The sequence below is a fragment of the Scyliorhinus canicula genome, chromosome 3, assembly GCF_902713615.1.
Source record: "Scyliorhinus canicula chromosome 3, sScyCan1.1, whole genome shotgun sequence".
Lineage (NCBI taxonomy): Eukaryota > Metazoa > Chordata > Chondrichthyes > Carcharhiniformes > Scyliorhinidae > Scyliorhinus > Scyliorhinus canicula.
The window spans coordinates 124,364,671-124,381,941 of record NC_052148.1 but is presented as its reverse complement, the minus strand read 5'-3'; the positions used below and the strand labels follow the sequence as shown (position 1 = coordinate 124,381,941).

General features: G+C 42.3%; 1 protein-coding gene across 3 annotated transcripts in view; it reads left to right on the top strand.

Annotated features, from left to right (window-relative positions):
• Positions 1-722: 722 nt before the first annotated feature.
• LOC119962936 (magnesium transporter NIPA2-like) overlaps positions 723-17,271 on the top strand; it is a 34,221-nt gene continuing 17,672 nt past the window's right edge. The window contains exons 1-3 of one of the 3 annotated variants that reach the window (XM_038791241.1): positions 728-1,034; positions 7,863-8,132; positions 14,656-14,712. In XM_038791241.1, coding sequence (XP_038647169.1) covers positions 1,004-1,034; positions 7,863-8,132; positions 14,656-14,712 — 358 coding nt within the window. In that variant the 5' untranslated portion in view covers positions 728-1,003. Of the gene's footprint in view, positions 1,035-7,862; positions 8,133-14,655; positions 14,713-17,271 lie in introns of all 3 variants that reach the window. The other 2 variants (XM_038791242.1, XM_038791243.1) reach the window with 2 other exon arrangements.

Here is a 17,271-nt window from a genome sequence, read left to right as displayed (position 1 = left end):
TCACTGCTGAAGCTGTTTGGATCGAGGGCAATGCACTGAGGAACTCCTGCAGCAACATCCTGGGACTAAGCTGATTGGCTTCCTCCAGCCACAGCTGTGTGTTGGGATGGGCAGAGGGGGATAATTACTGTGTGTAGGGGAGACAGGTTAGTTGGAGCTAATTACAGTGTGTTTGGGTGATAGATGCGCTAATTACTCTGATTGTTGGGGGGTTGGGGGCACTAATTATTATGCTACTACCTTTGAATCTTTTCCCCTTTTGCAGCGGCATAGTGGACTCCTACCAATGGCCCCGAGGAGAAAGAATGGGGAGAACAGGGCTGCTAGATATGACAGTGTGCGTATTTCTCCTAGTGAGGTGGCACCCTGGCATCCCCCATCCAACCCACTGCACTCCCTTCAAAGTGGCCCTTCTTTTACTTCTTCAGAGTTGGCCAGCCTGAAGGGCATTGCAATGTGGTATAGATGTGGAGATGCAGGCGTTGGACTGGGAACAATAAGAAGTCTTACTGCGGTGTTGTCAGACTTCTAAACGTAGTGTAGTTCGAGCTTTTGAGACAGTCATGTGGCGTGTATGTTGTAATGTAGGGTGGAGCGGGCCATGGGACAGTAATGCAATGCAATGTGGTGCACTGTAATGTGGAGAGAGGAGGTGTGGTGCAATGTTTATTATGCGGTGTTGGGTGGGGTGGGGAAGTGTGGTGATGTTGACGAACTCCTGCGTTGACTGTGACAGGCAGATACCTGGAGAGGGGCGGGGCCACAACAGGAGTGCAGACAAGCTCGAGGAAGCAAAACAAGAAGTTCGCGCGGGTAAAGGAGGTTAGGATTAGCAGAGCCGGCAAGCAGAAGATAGGTCCATGTTGTGTAGCACAAGGAAGAGAAAAAAAACAGCTATAACGTTTTCGGAGAGAAACTTTCAACAAAGGCATCTTGACTAAGGAGAGCAGATGAGTTTGCTCGATTAAAAATATCACTTCCAGCTGTTCACGGGAATCATTCAATGGATCCGGGACACCAACAGTGTGTTGAGGGTAATGCCCTGCAGCGTGTACCACGGTTGTTCTCATTTTCGGATGTGTTTAACGGAGAGATGCTGTCCTGTAAAATGCAACATTGTTTTAGTACTTGTATTTCACAAATAATTCGAGCCATTTCAAGTAAAACTGTTCTATAATTTGACTTCTGGCCACAGGTTCCAACGTTTTCCAGGGTAGATACATGTATGTTTTAAGAACAATGCCTGGTTTGGCTGAGATGTCAAGAATACAAACAGTGAAACGATGTATACATAACTTTGAAATAAGCCATTTAGCCTGACTAGCCAGCTTTGGTGTCTATCCTCTGAGCAGTAGTCCTGGTTCATTTTGCTTTGCCTGTTTCCATATACCATTATTCTCCTTCCCTTTTAACCATGTATTTAACTTATTCTTAGTAGTGACTTCAGTCACAAACTCTGTTAATTCCACAACCCCATTAACCACCTTTTAAAAAAAAAAATCACCTTGCACTTAATTTTCCACCATTCTAGATTTCCGGTTCATTGGAAACCATCTATTTATGTTTGCTCTCCCGTTCTTTTGTGGTTTAAATGATTAAACTACCATGCAATCCCCTCTGGTCTAATGAAAGCAAATCTAACATTTTTACGTCCTCTTATTTGTATTCCTTCATACCATATATCGTGCTAGTGTTTGTGCAGTGTTTTTGATCCATTGCATTAACACAGATAATGTGTCTGAGCCCAAAACCTCTCCAAGTAGTCCAACTGTGGTCTTGCTAATATGTACCACTTCACACAGAACCTAGTATTCCATTAACTTTGATCCAATTAATGTATGGCTTTAACCAGAATTCGAAAAAAAAACACTCGCTCGTCAAGCCCACTTCATCCATCAAACAAACCCATGCAGATGTTGCACTGTTATAATTTCAATTTTACTTGATTTTTTAAATTTAGAGTACCCAATTCACCTTTTCCAATTAAGGGGCAATTTAGCGTGGCCAATCCGCCTAGCCCGCACATCTTTGGGTCGTAGGGGCAAGACCCACGCAAACACAGGGAGAATGTGCAAACTCCACACGGACAGTGACCCAGAGCTGGGATCGAACCTGGGACCTTGGTGATGTGAGGCAACAGTGCAAACCACTGCGCCACCGTGCTGCCCAATTTTACTTAGTTAATGCTAATCATTGATTAAAATTGTTATTCTAAAGTTAAATCTTCTAGGCCTATGAAATACATGTTGACCCCAAAATGAATAAGTGCTTTAAAAAAAAAAGAAAAATCAATCTTGTAATACAATTTACAATACTCAACTTTAACTAATTGTAATACACAATAATATTTCCGAGTTTTGGGGGGGGGGGGGGGGTGAGAAACACTGTTTAACATCTGCAGTATTTGTTCCCTAGTTCTGTGATCACAGTTTAAACTAAGTAAGGTTGTACTTATTTACATAGAATTTACAGTGCAGAAGGAGGCCATTCGGCCCATCGAGTCTGCTACCCAAGCCCATACCAGCTATCCCCATAACCCAGTAACCCCACTCAACCAACACTGAGGGCAATTTTGTACACTAAGGGCAATTTAGCATAGCCAATCCACATAACCTGCACATCTTTGGACTGTGGGAGGAAACCGGAGCACCCGGGGGAAACCCACGCACACACGGGGAGAACGTGCAGATTCCGCACAGACAGTGACCCAGCCGGGAATCGAACCTGGGTTCCTGGAGCTGTGAAGCAATTGTGCTAAGCACTCTGCTACCGTGCTGCCCACTGATTTAAAAATACACATTGTCTCCCTTTTCAGTTTTCTTTTCTCCTACTGTTGTAGCATTATAACTTGGATAAATTGGGTGGAGAAACATGCTTATTATTTGACATTTACTGATATTTTCATTGAACCTGTTCAATGTAATGTGAATCTGTTCCAGTAAATTTGGCATCTGCATAATGGTGGTTGCTAGTGATAGTTTGGGAAAATAATTTACAAAGACATTTTAGCACACTGTCCAATTAAACATTGCACTTATTAAATATCAGTATTGTACTTAGCAAGCTAAATTATCTGTTTTACTGTGGATTATTGGAGACTTTTTGAAAGTGGGGATCGTGACCTGCAGGTGAGCCATGGGCGGGTATAAAAAGGGTCGCTGTGTTCCCCAAAAGACTGATTCACATTAATTGCTTCTCCCTCCACCTATCAGCTAACACAGGCATTGAGCCTAAGAACTGCAGCACCCTGAAATTAACATAACTATCCCAACTACCAGGTACGGTCAGCAGGATGGTGAACAGAAAGAGTGCCATGGAAATGTTTTTTGTGAGCAGAGATACGAGAGAATGCATGGCCCAGTAGTGAGAAGCAGAGTGGACTGGCCGTCTGACAGACATCCCAACAGCAAGCCAGTTAGCTATTATTTGGAACAATCACAAGACTGGGACATCTGATCATCACCAATCAATCTTTACTTAACTAAGTCTTTCAATCAACAAATCTTAAATTGAGGAGCTTTTCAAGATCGCCCACTAAGAGATTCAGTCACCATTCATGTAGAGGAGCTAGAGCATACTCCCAACCCACTCGCCCTCCACATACACACACGCATTCAGTCCTCTCGTTGAAAGGCACATTTGGGAAGCCAAACACTAGGTTGGAGAGTTTATGCATCCATTCAAAATGTGTTGAGGGACAACGGGGTTTGGAGAAAATCATCATCTTTCTTTCTGTCTGGGTGTTGATCCTCACCCGCAGCAAAACTCACTACGTTTACCAGATTATACCTGGCATCGAACAATTATGCTCGTATTCTTTCACGGCAGCTATCGAAGGAAAATCCTCCAAACTTTAGAGAAGCTCACTGCCTTTGTCTGACCCCCCCCCCCCCCCCCCCCCAAAAAAAAAACCCTTGTATAGTTTACTGAAAGAATTATCAATGTCAGTCCTAAAAGCAGCCTTCTTGAGTTTAAACCTGTATCCCTTTGTCTTGCTCTCTCAATTTACTTCGCACTAATGTTCTGGATTCATCTTTCCCAACAATTTATCAGCATACCTCACCTTCTCTGCAAGATTATCTTTAAGATTAAGGGCTACCTATTAAGTCTAAATTTCTGTAGTCTTTCCTCTGTTTGTCGTGGCTCAATGGATAACACGCTTGTCTTTATATCAGACAGTCGATTGTGGGTTCACCTTCACTTCTAGGCTATCATCCCAATGTAGTGCTACAGGGATCCTGCCGTGTTAGAAATGCTGTTGTTCAGATACCTTGTTAAATAAAGGCTCTGCCTGATGTAGTTTAAAATATTCAATTACACTACATTAAAGAAGAGCAGGGAATTATCCCTGATTTCCTAATTAATACTTGTCTCAATCAACATCACACAAAAAAAATGATTATCTGGTCTCGATCACATTGCTGTTTTTGAGAGCATGCTGTGCATAAATTGGCACTACAGCAGTGGCTGTACTTCATTGGCTGCAAATTACTTTGTACTCATGTAGCTGTGAAGGTGCTAGCAAAATGTAAATATTTTTTCCCTTTAATTAAAACAATGACATTAACCTTGTGGCCCTCCTCTGCACTTTAATTAGAATCAAAAGAGTTTTACAGCACAGAACGTGGCCTTTCTGCCCATCATGTCTTTGCTGCCCATCTGTCACATTAAATGTAAGTGAATATGGCGTTGGAAAGTGGGTCCCGGAAAAAAAAATGTCTGACAAATGATTTGATTTCTTTGGAAAATAAAGGTAATTTAGGAAGTTAGTTTGTACTGGTAAATATTATAAATTAGGTATAGTTTTATGCATGTTTAATTTAATGCATCTGTGTCGGGAAGGGTAAAACCTATAGTTAGATTCATGCCGGACAAAGGTGTTTGCATGTGTGGGGCTGAAGTTCCATTGTGTTTCTGTTGTGTTTAGAATGGGCTATGGCATGAAGAATAAATAAAAGACACGCAAGCATGTCAGTGCTACTTAGCAGCTGGGGCCTTATACGGTATAGAAGCTTTCAAGTTAGCGAATTTGATTGCAGTTGGAGATTTGTCGTGAGAGAGAAGGTAGCTCTCACAGCTCTGGTTTTGAAAGCTAGAGAGGGAACATCTCTAAGATTTTACGAGGAGAAAAGCCATACCATGGAGTGGTGGCTAAGAAATCAAGTACAGACTTCTGAAGAGTAGCTGTTAAGGAAACTAGAGAAATGAAATGTTCAAGAAGTCTGAAGTGAACAGAGACCTAGGTATTGTTCAGAAGAGTACAAGGTACAGTAAACAAATAGTTCAGAGTTAAAGAGACAATTGCGGCAACAGATTCAAAGTGGGACAACAGATAACAGCCTTCAAAGGTAAAGCAAATGTTGGCTGCCATTTTAATACAGTCTGGGAATCGAGGGTTAAACCAATTTTGAACAGTTGCATAAGCAGTCAAAAATAGAAATCCTGAAGTGGTTAGTGTGAGATCCTGGACTGGTTAAAAGTGGAGCAGAAGCTTTGTTTAAAAGTGTCATTTGGAAAACCTGGTCTGGATTTCTGAATGCATGCTGATAAGTGAACGTATACTTGAGAAGATTTTAAAGTGCGTTTTGGGGCGGAGTTTGGAAACTCGCATGACAATTATCTGTTATCTAATTAACAGTTAATATCTAGGGATATTCTGAGACTTCCACAAACATTCACTTGGGGTTCAGAGTGGAAAGTGTGTTTTCCCACAGTCATTTGTGTGCTTAAAAGGGACTTTGTGTTAATGAGACCATAGTAGATTAAGATGTACTTTTTATTGTGTTAATCCTAAACCCTATTCATAATTATTAAACTAAGGGGGGAGTAAAGGCATTTTTTTCCTTGTTAAAACTAATTAACAGTCCTGCAACTCTCTGTTCTGCCATGTTTTATTTTTAAAAATTACATCTCTTGAGCCAGCGTTCTGGGATATTCCCGCCCAGTTATAACATCAACTGGGATTGTAACAGCAGTAAATCGCTTTTGTAAATCCTGAGGTCCCCGTGCTTGTTTGATTAAATTAGAGTACACCCAGCACACAAATGGGCAATAATTAGCACAAACAAATCATGTCAGTAATTACCAAGTCTTGCTCTACTCACCAAAATCCTCCAAAGACCACCCAGAATTTATTTTCCCTCTTGATTTAGGACCACCTGCAACATTTTTCCCACCCTGTTCACGCTCATTTCAAGTAGTGAGTGTTAAAATCTCATGGATTTCTTTCCCTTCAAGATTGAAGATGTCTGTACAGATCAACTCTGTTGTGATTTACCTCCGATAATCCTAGTCTCGATTCTAGTTATGATCTACTTTCTTCCCTGCTTCTCTTAATAAGACAATGCCTTCCATGAGACTCTTCCCTCAGTCCCCCTGTCTATACAACTTCTGACCACGCAACTAACCCCCTCTCCATGTCTTCGCAAGCTGATTCACATTTTTAGCATCTCTCTCTGATCAGCCACTGCCCCTTTTCCTTTCCAAAATTAACCCCCTCTGCAGAAAATGTGCCCTTAACCTATCCATCCTCTTCAACTACTGCCTTCTCTATTGTCTCAAGTTCTTAATGTCTCATTTCTACCCATTGCTCCCAAAAATCCCTGTTTATAGAATCATAGAATTTACAGTGCAAAAGGAGGGTATTCAGCCCATCGAGTCAGCACCGGCCCTTGGAAAGAGCACCCCCTTAAGCCCACGCTGCCACCATATCCCCGTAACCCCACCTAACATTTTGTTCACTAAGGGGCAATTTAGCATGGCCAACCCACCTAACCTGCACATCTTTGGACTGTGGGAAGGAAACTCCAGAGCATCCGGAGGAAACCCATGCAGACATTGGGAGAAAGTGCAAACTCCACACAGACAGTCACCTGATGCCGGAATTGAACACGAGACTCTGGAGCTGAGAGGCAACAGTGCTAACCACGGTGTCTCCCTGTTGCACCCCTTTTATCAGTCTTTCGATGAAAAATCATTGACTGCCTTGGCACTAAGTTAGAAATGATGTGCTGTGTAACTTAACTGGTCTTCTAATGTTTGATAGTCAACTGTGCCATCATCCTTTTTTTTTTTGTTCGACTCTATGGGATGGCCCTCACATGGTTATATTACTACCTGTCGAAATGTTATCAGCACCTCTTTGCCATTTTTGCATTTCTGCCATTATACAAATACTTCGAGAGCCCCCTCGGATTTTCTCCTCGTTTCCCTTTGCCTCATCTAAATGTGAATGCAGATTGCAACAGTTCATTTTCAAATATATAGTAACTAGGCATTTTCAACACCCTGCCTAACCACATCTGTTCCCGAGTGTGTACAAAGTCTTCAAACATGAATTAAAATATATGCAGGACAATCTGCATAAACCACCGCAAGATTGCATTCAAATTTTCCAACCATTTGTATGCTAAACATTTTACATTGGATATTGAGTTTCTCCTTGTGGTTTGGGCATTGGTGTTTATATTTTGGGACTTGAAGTGAGCTCAATAAATGCTGCCTTCAGCAAAAAGATATTTTCACACCATGTTTTGATTAATTGCAAGAGAAAATTGAATATTATATGAGGAATATCTTTTTAAATGCTTCTAAAGTCCCAACATTAATTTGAACATTATTCGATCACAAGTGGCACAATTCAGGTCTGTGTGACATACCACAACACCATATCTCCCGATGGGCGTAACCATAAGCACCAGCAGCAGTCGATCACAAGTGAGGCATTAAAATGCAACTTTGAAAATTTTGTATGCTGTGGTGATTTTTGTGTTTGTATATAGAATATAAATGCTTTTATCCTGTGGGTCCCAAGGCCTGAAATATATTTATATATATTTTTTTAAAGTTGTTTTCCCCTACAGGTTCCTTCATTTCATTAACCTGCCCGAATACGACTCAGTGGGCTTTGTGTCAGATCATCAACGTAACCGAAGTAAAAGATGGTAATCTCCACAAAGCACACGAAAAATTCAATGGGACTGATGATGAAACAATAACTTGGCCTGAAACAAAATACAACTTGTACATTGGGTTGGCCTTAGCAGTGACTTCTAGTCTCCTCATTGGGTGCAGTTTTATACTTAAGAAGAAAGGCCTCTTGCGATTGTCTGAAAAAGGGATCACCAGAGCTGGTGAGTCATCCTTGTTTGCATTGTCTTCATTTTCTTAGTGTTGAGTTTCAAGCATCACATGTGTAATTTACTAGAACAACTGGCTTTGCAAAAGAAAGTGTGAGCAAGATAAAATGCGATTTTATTCTCTTGCGACTCGGGGCTTTTCACAGTAGCTTCATTTGAAGCCTATTTGTGACAATAAGCGATTTTTAAATTTAATTTCATTTCATTTAATTTCATTTTCTTGACTTTAAAGCGGATCGGTGACCCCAGTTGTATGTGTTAGCAGCTCATATATGCTCATTAAAAGGTCACCTAGCAGGAATTAAGTTAATCTTCCAAATTAAGTTTCTCACCAATGAGAATTTAGAACAGTCCATTTTATACGAGATAGAAGTGGTGTGCACCTGCTGCGTTTTAACTGTTCCACGACATTGAGGCCTGTAGATGTTGCTTTCTCCTTCTTGGGGATCTTGTGTAACATCACTCATGTTTCATTACCAAACATTGCACCAAAGCTGGACAAGAGTGCAAATGACATCTGGATGGAGACGGGGTGGGGGGGGGGGGGGGGGGGGGGGGGGGAATGGTTTGTAGCAAGGCAGAATGGAAGGGGGGGCAGAGGAAGTTTCAAGGAGGGCAGGATTGTTGGTGTCAACAATTTGAGTCCCGGGGGGAGAATTCGGGGTACTGGTGATAGGAGGTCACAATCACAGTTGAGGTGGGGGGGGGGGGGGGGGGGGGGGGGGGGGGGAGAAGAGAGAGAGAGGGGAGGGGGGAGGTGTGAAGGAAAAGAGTGAGAATGGTAAGGTGGCAGGTCCAGGGTGGGAGATTGAAAGGTGAAGGTCTCATCAACTGGGTCATAAAGGGGAACAAGACAGGTGGCCTGGATGACAAGAGGTGGCAGGGCCAAGGTGGGCAAGGAATGGTAACGAGTGTCGGCTCTGAGCGGAGGAAAGGCATTTGGAGGTGGATTGCGATAGGGTCCAGTGCAACCTGGAAGGTTCAATGGAGACACGGGGGAGGAATGCTGATACTGGGTGGTTCTATGGTGATGTAAGTGGGGAGAAGTTGATGGGTGATAGGAAGAGGGTAGAAGATGGTGGAGTGAGTTTAAAAGGCAATGTGTACCATTTTATCAAACTTACCTTGACCTTGCAGTTAGTCAGTCAGTGGGATTGTTGGGTGGGAGGAGGGTCTTTGCAGGTGGATGGAGTTCAAGCTCGGCACAACTGGCTGAATAAAGAGGCACCCTAATAATTATGAGGCAACTGGATGTCAAAGATGCTCAGTTGTATTCTCCTCTCTATTTGTAAGCCCATATTGCAGCAAGTTTGTTCCCAACTCATGGGTCTCATAACATCGATCTCAGCAAGTTGTGGAGCTGCCGTTCATTCTGTGCTATTTGTCATTGACTACAGTCAGAGGCAGGGCACGAGGGAGCGAGGTGGATGCCTCCAAAGGGCATGATTGTTGGAGGACAGGCAACTTGTCACTCCAAACCTCCATCTACCCGAGTGAATGGCCATGGCTGATAAGGGATCATGTTTCTATGCTGACGAGGCAGTGATCCCCATCGAGTTTTGAGGGTAGTGGAGATGAGAGGAAAAGTGTCCTAATGTGGGCTTTTGCACATTGCTCACGTCATACGAGTCAAAGAGTAATATCTCCATCTGTATTTATGCGTGAATGGAAGGAACACCCATCACTGGACCTCCAGGATGTCTTTTACCTGGCAGAGGTGAGATGTGGATGCCATGTCTAGACGGAGGCTAGGTGAAAGGCTTAGCTCTTGCCTGCTGGCTGTGAGATGGAGGGAAACCAGTAAAAGACATTGTTGCTCATTATGCCATCCCTTAATTTGCTCTGTTTTAATTACCTTTGCTCAAGTGTCGCCAGGTATAGTTCTGATACCACCACAGGGTTCAAAACCAAGTACTGATCAATGACTCGATACACCAGTTAGTAAGTTTGAAATCAATACACATTTATTTACACACAGTCAATTATTACTCATGCATAAACTCTACTCGCTAAACTACAACTACTACTAAAAGTCTATACTTAGCTTCAAGTGGCCCACTCAGTCAGAGGAACAATGGCCGTCGTCCGGTTCTAATACTGCTGGCTTCGAACCAGTACCGAATAGTAGCTCGGAGCGTCTATCTCGTAGCGTGCGTTGACCTTAGACTTACTTGGTTGGTGCTTGGTGGCCTCTCGTCGCTGAGAGCCAAATGCCAAGTTGAAGATGGAGAGGAGTCAGGGTAAGAGAAGAGAGTGAACTGACCTTGGGGACTCTGCTTTACAGTCCCCAGGGGTTTTGCGCCCTTCTAGGTGGCCCGCGGACTAGATCCCAATTAATTGGACCATGTCCCAATCGTTCGTGTTGATTTTCTCCAATACCGGAGTTGTTCCCTGATCGTTGGGCTCTATGTGGCCGTTGGCCTGCCTTTGTTTTAGCTCCCACTGGCGCCGGGGAGTCTGTCCTGGTCTTGATTGTTTCAATGTTTCCTTTTTGTCCCCGGAGATAGCTCATTAATATGTTAATGGCTATTGGTTTCAGTTCTATCTGGGTTCTGCAAATCTTAATACACAGGAAACCTTGCATCTGCTTATTTTCCCTAGTGCTGTCCAATTTTCCCTGCACTCTTTGCGGGTATCCATTTTGGAATCGGGACGTGGCCACCCCAGGTGGCTACAACATGCTCACTGAATGTATCTATTGAGGCAGGCTACAGACTTAAAGACTTCAGCACATGGTTCTGGGTTCTGTTCTGGGTGCACCAGGAATGACCCCGCTATCTAATGGCATTCTGACTTCATGCCCTGGTGGGGAGCACCCCACTGAAGCTGAATTTCCTGCACATAAGGAGTCACGATAACAACTCCCCTGCCAAGCTCCAACACCTGTTTGGGGGATCCTCGGGGCCCCTCTGCACCCCAGGGCACCCCTTGGCCTGATCTCCAGTATGGGAAAATGCTAGCCTGGCAGTGTCAGGCTGGCACTCAGGGTTGCCAGAGTGGCAGTGCCATGATGGCACCAGGAGTCCCAGCTTCCCACCATGCCCAGAGGCCAACCACCCAGGGGCCTCCGATCACCTGGGAGACCCCCCCCCCCCTGCCCCACCCCCACCCATCCCATTTTAACTCAGTTGGCTGGACAGCTGGTTTGTGATGCATAGCGAGGCCAACAGCGTGGGTTCAATTCCCGTACCGGCTGAGGTTATTCATGAAGGCCCTGGCTTCTCAACCTTCCCCTCGCCTGAGGTGTGGTGATCCGGAAGCTCAATCACCACCAGTCAGCTCTCCCCTCAAAGGGGAAAGCAGCCTATGGTCATCTGGGACTTTGTCAAATTTACAGAACGCTATCTGCTAAAATCACCGAATCTATCCTCTACCCCGGTTTCTGTACCCGCTTCATCCTAAACCTCACACCCTTTGTACTTGTCTGTCTATGTCCTCTGGTCATCCTAGGCCTTGAAATATGCGACCCTGCAGCACTTGGTCATGGTTAGCTCTTTGCACTGTTAAGACCAACAAGTTTCAAACAGACCAACAAAATGTTTCTCTGAGTTGATCGTTGTCTCCATGTGCATCCCTGACAGTATTCCCCAGAGTAGAGTCCTGTGTAATGGAGCTGCTTGGATGAACCTCGACAAAACCATTACAGCTATTTCTAGACTTCTTTGTAAATGCACATTCCAGAATGAGATGGATGGTGATCTCTTCCACACTGCATCTGCCTCTGACAGTGTACAATGGCTCTGAGACATTGGATGTGCAGAAATTATCTAATTGGTGAACCCTCCTCACCACTAATAGAGCTACATCTCTTTGTTTATTTGAAAATTCTTCCAAATATATGATGCTGTCCCGGTAACTACTTTGACAAGAGTCGCCATCTTCATCCTTGAAGCCCTGTGGATATTTTTACAAGAGGCAAGTGGCAGGGCATTGTCCAATTGAATGTAACATTCTGTAAGAACATGACCAGAACGATCCTTCATGACACTGGGAAAAGATAGAATTTTAATGCATTGAGACATTTGATGTTTGCTTATTGAAGAAAGATTTATATATGGGTTGGTGCAGCTGCATGTGAAACAGAACATCAGGATGAGATTGACATTGAATTGGTTTTGTCCTCTTTTTATCTGAAGACTTATACATGGTCCATTTCAATCTCCATATAAGGTAAAGACAGTTCTGGTGATTAACACTGCATAGGAAAGCGGTCTGGGTCTGACCTGCCTCATGTACACCATCAAGAAAGCACCTTTCCATCTGATGACCAGGCCCTTGGCTCACAATAGAAAGGGAATGTTGCACCCATTATACCAGTTTCTGCTTTACTTTAGCCATATGCTCCTCAGAAATCTTGGCGGCTGCACTGACCCCCTCCAAATCACATTCCCAGTACCTTGAGGTGAAGTGGGAAATAGGTTGATCGATCCAGTTGCCAAAAGACTTGAACTCATTTTCACTGAGACTTGAGGTCAGTTCAAACTAATTGAGGATGCTTGTCCATCTGCAGAACAACAGCTGTTCCAAATAAAATATGGTGACATCACCCATGTACAGGGAGCTCTTAACTTTTCAGGGAGCTGCCTGCTACACCAACCCTCTTATCCCTTGTCCTTCCTGATAAGACTCAGCAGAAAACCTCACTACAGTGCACTCCTGGAGAATGTTAAAAGATATGACACTGTAGGGAGCAGGGTGTTCTCGTGGTTCTCTCATTACGTTCTCCCTTCAAGCCAACATCATCAAACATTAATTTATTATTCATCTGATTGTTTGAAAAGCAAGAATCCACAAATAACAATGTAAACTTTGAGAGATGGGATTAAGCACAATATAAAAGTAAGTCTTGTTTTCTATGTGAATGAAGTGGCTATATATTTGGTCCCATTGTTCCATTAGTGGACTGTTAATGCATACATTATGTTTTAGAGCAAATATCACAAGTGGTGAACAATATTTGTCATGATCATAGCAGCATTGGGAAGACATGGATCCAGATTGACTAATCATAATGAAGTAATGGTGATGGATAGCTAATATAATCTTTTAGTGTCACAAGTAGGCTTACATTAACACGCTTACATTAACACTGCAATGAAGTTACTGTGAAAATCTCTTAGTCGCCACACTCTGGCGCCAGTTCAGGTACACTGAGGGAGAACTCAGAATGTCTAATTCACCTCACAGCACATCTCTGTTGGAGGAAACCAGAGCACCCAAAGGAAACCCAAGCAGACACTGGGAGAACGCAGACATGGGGAATGTGCAGATGCCAATACTGACGAGAACATTAGTTGCAGCAGATTGCTATTTAATTTGTGTGGTATCCAGCTATGCAGTTCAGCTTGACATCACTGGATAAAAGCAAATTACTGCGGATGCCGGAATCTGAACCGAAAGAGAAAATGCTGGAAAATCTCAGCAGGTCTGGCAGCATCTGTAGGGAGAGAAAAGAGCTAACGTTTCGAGTCCGATGACTCTTTGCCAAAGAATTTGGCTTTGGCTTTGACAAAAGAGTCATCGGACTCAAAACGTTAGCTCATTTCTCTCCCTACAGATGCTGCCAGACCTGCGAAGATTTTCCAGCATTTTCTCTTTCGTTTCAGTTTGCCATCATTTGGATTTAGCAGCTAAAAACATATGATGCTTTGAAGTTTTATTAATTGTGATCTGTAAGTACAATAACTTGACTGGTAATACAAAAATGGAAAAAAATGTAATGTATAACAAAAGATTGCTTTGTAGTCTCCTTTCAAATAAAATTTTGATATCTCCTATCCTTCCCCTCTTTTGGTCTGAAACTGTACGGTCAAATCAATTAATTAAAGAAAAGGCATGGAAATTTAACAAAGGTCATGTGAATTCTATTTAAGTTCAACATTACCGTTACCGGATTAATTGATCAAGGTTTTTGGTCCAAGTTCCAACACCACTTTGGCAGCTTTATTTTCTCTTTTACTTGTTGCAGCTTGAATTATAAGTCAAATAACTACAGTGAATGAGTAGATCAATTTTATGTACTGTGTAAGCAATAAATAAACTTTGGTATAATTTTCTGACTTGTCAAAGTCAATATTGAAAATTAAACTATCAACCTAGTTCAGAATTTCATACAATTTCATAGTTCCTTGGAATATTGACTCATTTTGAAGTGACATTTTTATGTTTTAAATACCATTTTAAGAAAATACATTTGTTTGATGGAATTCTGAAAAACCCTGAATAATAATTGAAGGGTTTTTCAAAAGTGATAGTTCTTAATATTTAAAAGTCTCAGTCTGAAGTGACTATGTATTTTTACAATCTATCACTTATGTTGGTTTGATTATCGACTAATGTTGTGTCTCGAGTAAATTTACAGTGATGAGATTCAAGTTAATGATCCTTAACAAATGCAGTGAGCATTAGTGGGGTGGAAAATCTCTAACATTTAGTGTACCCACTGACAGCAGCTGTCAGGACAAAAATGAGTCCAAACTCAACCCATCAATCTGATTGTTCTATAACTGTTTTGCAGGTGAAGGAGGTTATGCCTATCTAAAAGAATGGCTGTGGTGGGGAGGACTCCTTTCTAGTAAGTATTTTTTTAAATCCATTTTTTAAAATTTTAACTTGAGCCTCAAACAAAAAAGAATAAAATATTATATTAAAGTACCGAAAGAGGATATGCGATTATCCACTGCACAAGATTGCTATAGCTGATATGTATCACATTTCAAAGATTCATTCAAATCATATCAATGAGAGCCATAAAGGCTGACCAGCAAGGGCTGGAATTGGGGGAGAAGATGGGGTGGAAGGGGCACTGAGCCACAAAGTTGGAATTCAGCACTCCGTATAGAAACTATACTGCCAATAGCTGGTTGTCTTTTATGTACCTATGCCAACCATTGACCCAGACTATGCACTTTTACAATCTTTACAGTTGGGGAATTAGAACCAATTTTTCAAATGTGTACTTTTGACAAGAAGTCTTTCTTCCTATGAGTGCATATTGTTATTTGGCAGCCATGCATCCTACGATTTTCCCAATGTGCACCCCTTAATTTTTTTGAGAGCATTCAGGATGGTTTCCTGTTACGTTATATGTCCTAGAACCGATGAGGCTGCATGCCATATTAGATTTTGTCATGCGTAATGAGCCAGATTTATCGGCTGGCAATTATTTAATAGCAATCCTAATATGATTTGAGTTCAACATCGTGTTTGAAAGAGAAACACAAGAAACACAAAACAGCTACTAAGATTCTAGATATAGGTATGCTGACTGCCATGTGATGAGACAGGCGGTGCAGAGGAATATGGGCAAATCCATTAATGGGTAAAAGACAGTGGGAGGCAATCAAAAAAAGTAGTTGATACAGAGCTAGTTTCTGCCCCGAAAGGACAAGTGCGCTGTGTGCCAGAATAGACAGCATGCGCAAGTAAAGAGGTAAGGGATAACAAAAGAAAAAACATGCAAAAATGGAGAAAGTAGCACACATCCCAGCAAATGGGAATGATACAAAGAACAGCAAAGGATGACAAAACGGAAGAGCAAGAAAAAGAGAGAATGAAAACAACACTTGCAAAGGGTATCAAAATCAACACAATTCTACCAGGAAATAGTGGGTGGTCAGGTACCATATGGGTTTCTTGAAAACTGTTGAGCGATATTGTCAGTACAAATAAGGAAATAATTAACTTGTTGAATAATGACATTGTATCAGGACCAGGGGCTCAGAAAAATAACAGTATTGGAGAGAATAATGGCACTATAGAATGACAAATATTCCAGACCAGATGGTTTTCATTTTGGGGAAAGCCCCAACTATGATATAATTAAATTTAATAATCTTTATTGTCACAAGGAGGTTTACATTAACACTGCAGTGAAGTTACTGTGAAAATCCCCTAGTCGCCACATTCCGTCGCTTGTTCAGGGACACTGGAAGAATTCAGAATGTCCAAATTACCTAACAGCTCGTCTTTCGGGACTTGTGGGAGGAAACCGGAGCACCTGTAAGAAACCGACACAGACACAGGGAGAACGTGCAGACTCCACACAGACAGTGACCCAAGGTGGGAATCGAACCTGGGACCCTGACAGTGTGAGGCATCAGTGCTACCGTGCTATCCATATTCCAAAGTTCTGTCAATTCAAAACAACCGCATTTAACCATAAATGTTGATAGTACAGCAAGAGGCCATTTGGCATATTGTGCTCAAACAAGTTGAAATTAAAGACACCCCAAAGCTCAGCATCTAATATTGGCACAAGTATCTACTGTCGGCCTTCTCTAATCTACAGTGAACATTATATTAGCCAAAAGCAGGCAAGTGAAGAATTGCAATGCAAAACGCCTTGGCTGGAATGTTCCAAATGCATAAACGAATGCACGGATCTCTCCAAATATCAAACTTTTTTAAAAAATGTGTTCTTTCATGGGATGTTTGTGTCACTTGTCATTTGTTGCCCATTCCTAATTACACTTCAACTGAGTGGCCAGCTAAGCCACTTCAGAGGGATGTGCTGAGGCCATTGCTATGGATCTGGGCCTGGGCTCTAATGTAGGCCAGACCAGTAAGGATGGCAGATATCTTTCCCTAAATGGCATTAGTGAAGGAGATGGGGTTTTACAATTGCCAATACTGAAACTAGCTTTCAATTCCAGATTTTATTAACTGAATTTAAATTTCACCGGCTGCTGGGGTAATATTTGAACCCATGTCCCCAAAGCATTAGTTTAGGTCTCTGGATTACTAGCTTAGTGACATTGCCTCTAGATCCCGCAGATCCTTGGCTTCATGGACCCTGAAACGTTGACTCTTTCCAGATTTTATGACTTGGAGTAATAAAAAGTATTAGCAATATGGGAACAAGAGAAGACAATTGAATCTGCTCTGCTATTCCGTTAGACCATCTGGTCTCAACTGTATCTACCTGCCTAGTTCCTTACCTAACAAAATTCTACACAGCTCCGTTTTGACACTTTAATTTGCCCGAGTCTCAACAACATTTTGACAGATTGTTCACAATGCCACCACCCTTTTTGAGATGAGGAACTCGAGTGACATCACTCTTTTAAGCTCCAATTTTAAGATTTTGCCCTCTTGTTCTGGATTCCCCAGCCAGAAGATATAATTCCTGTTG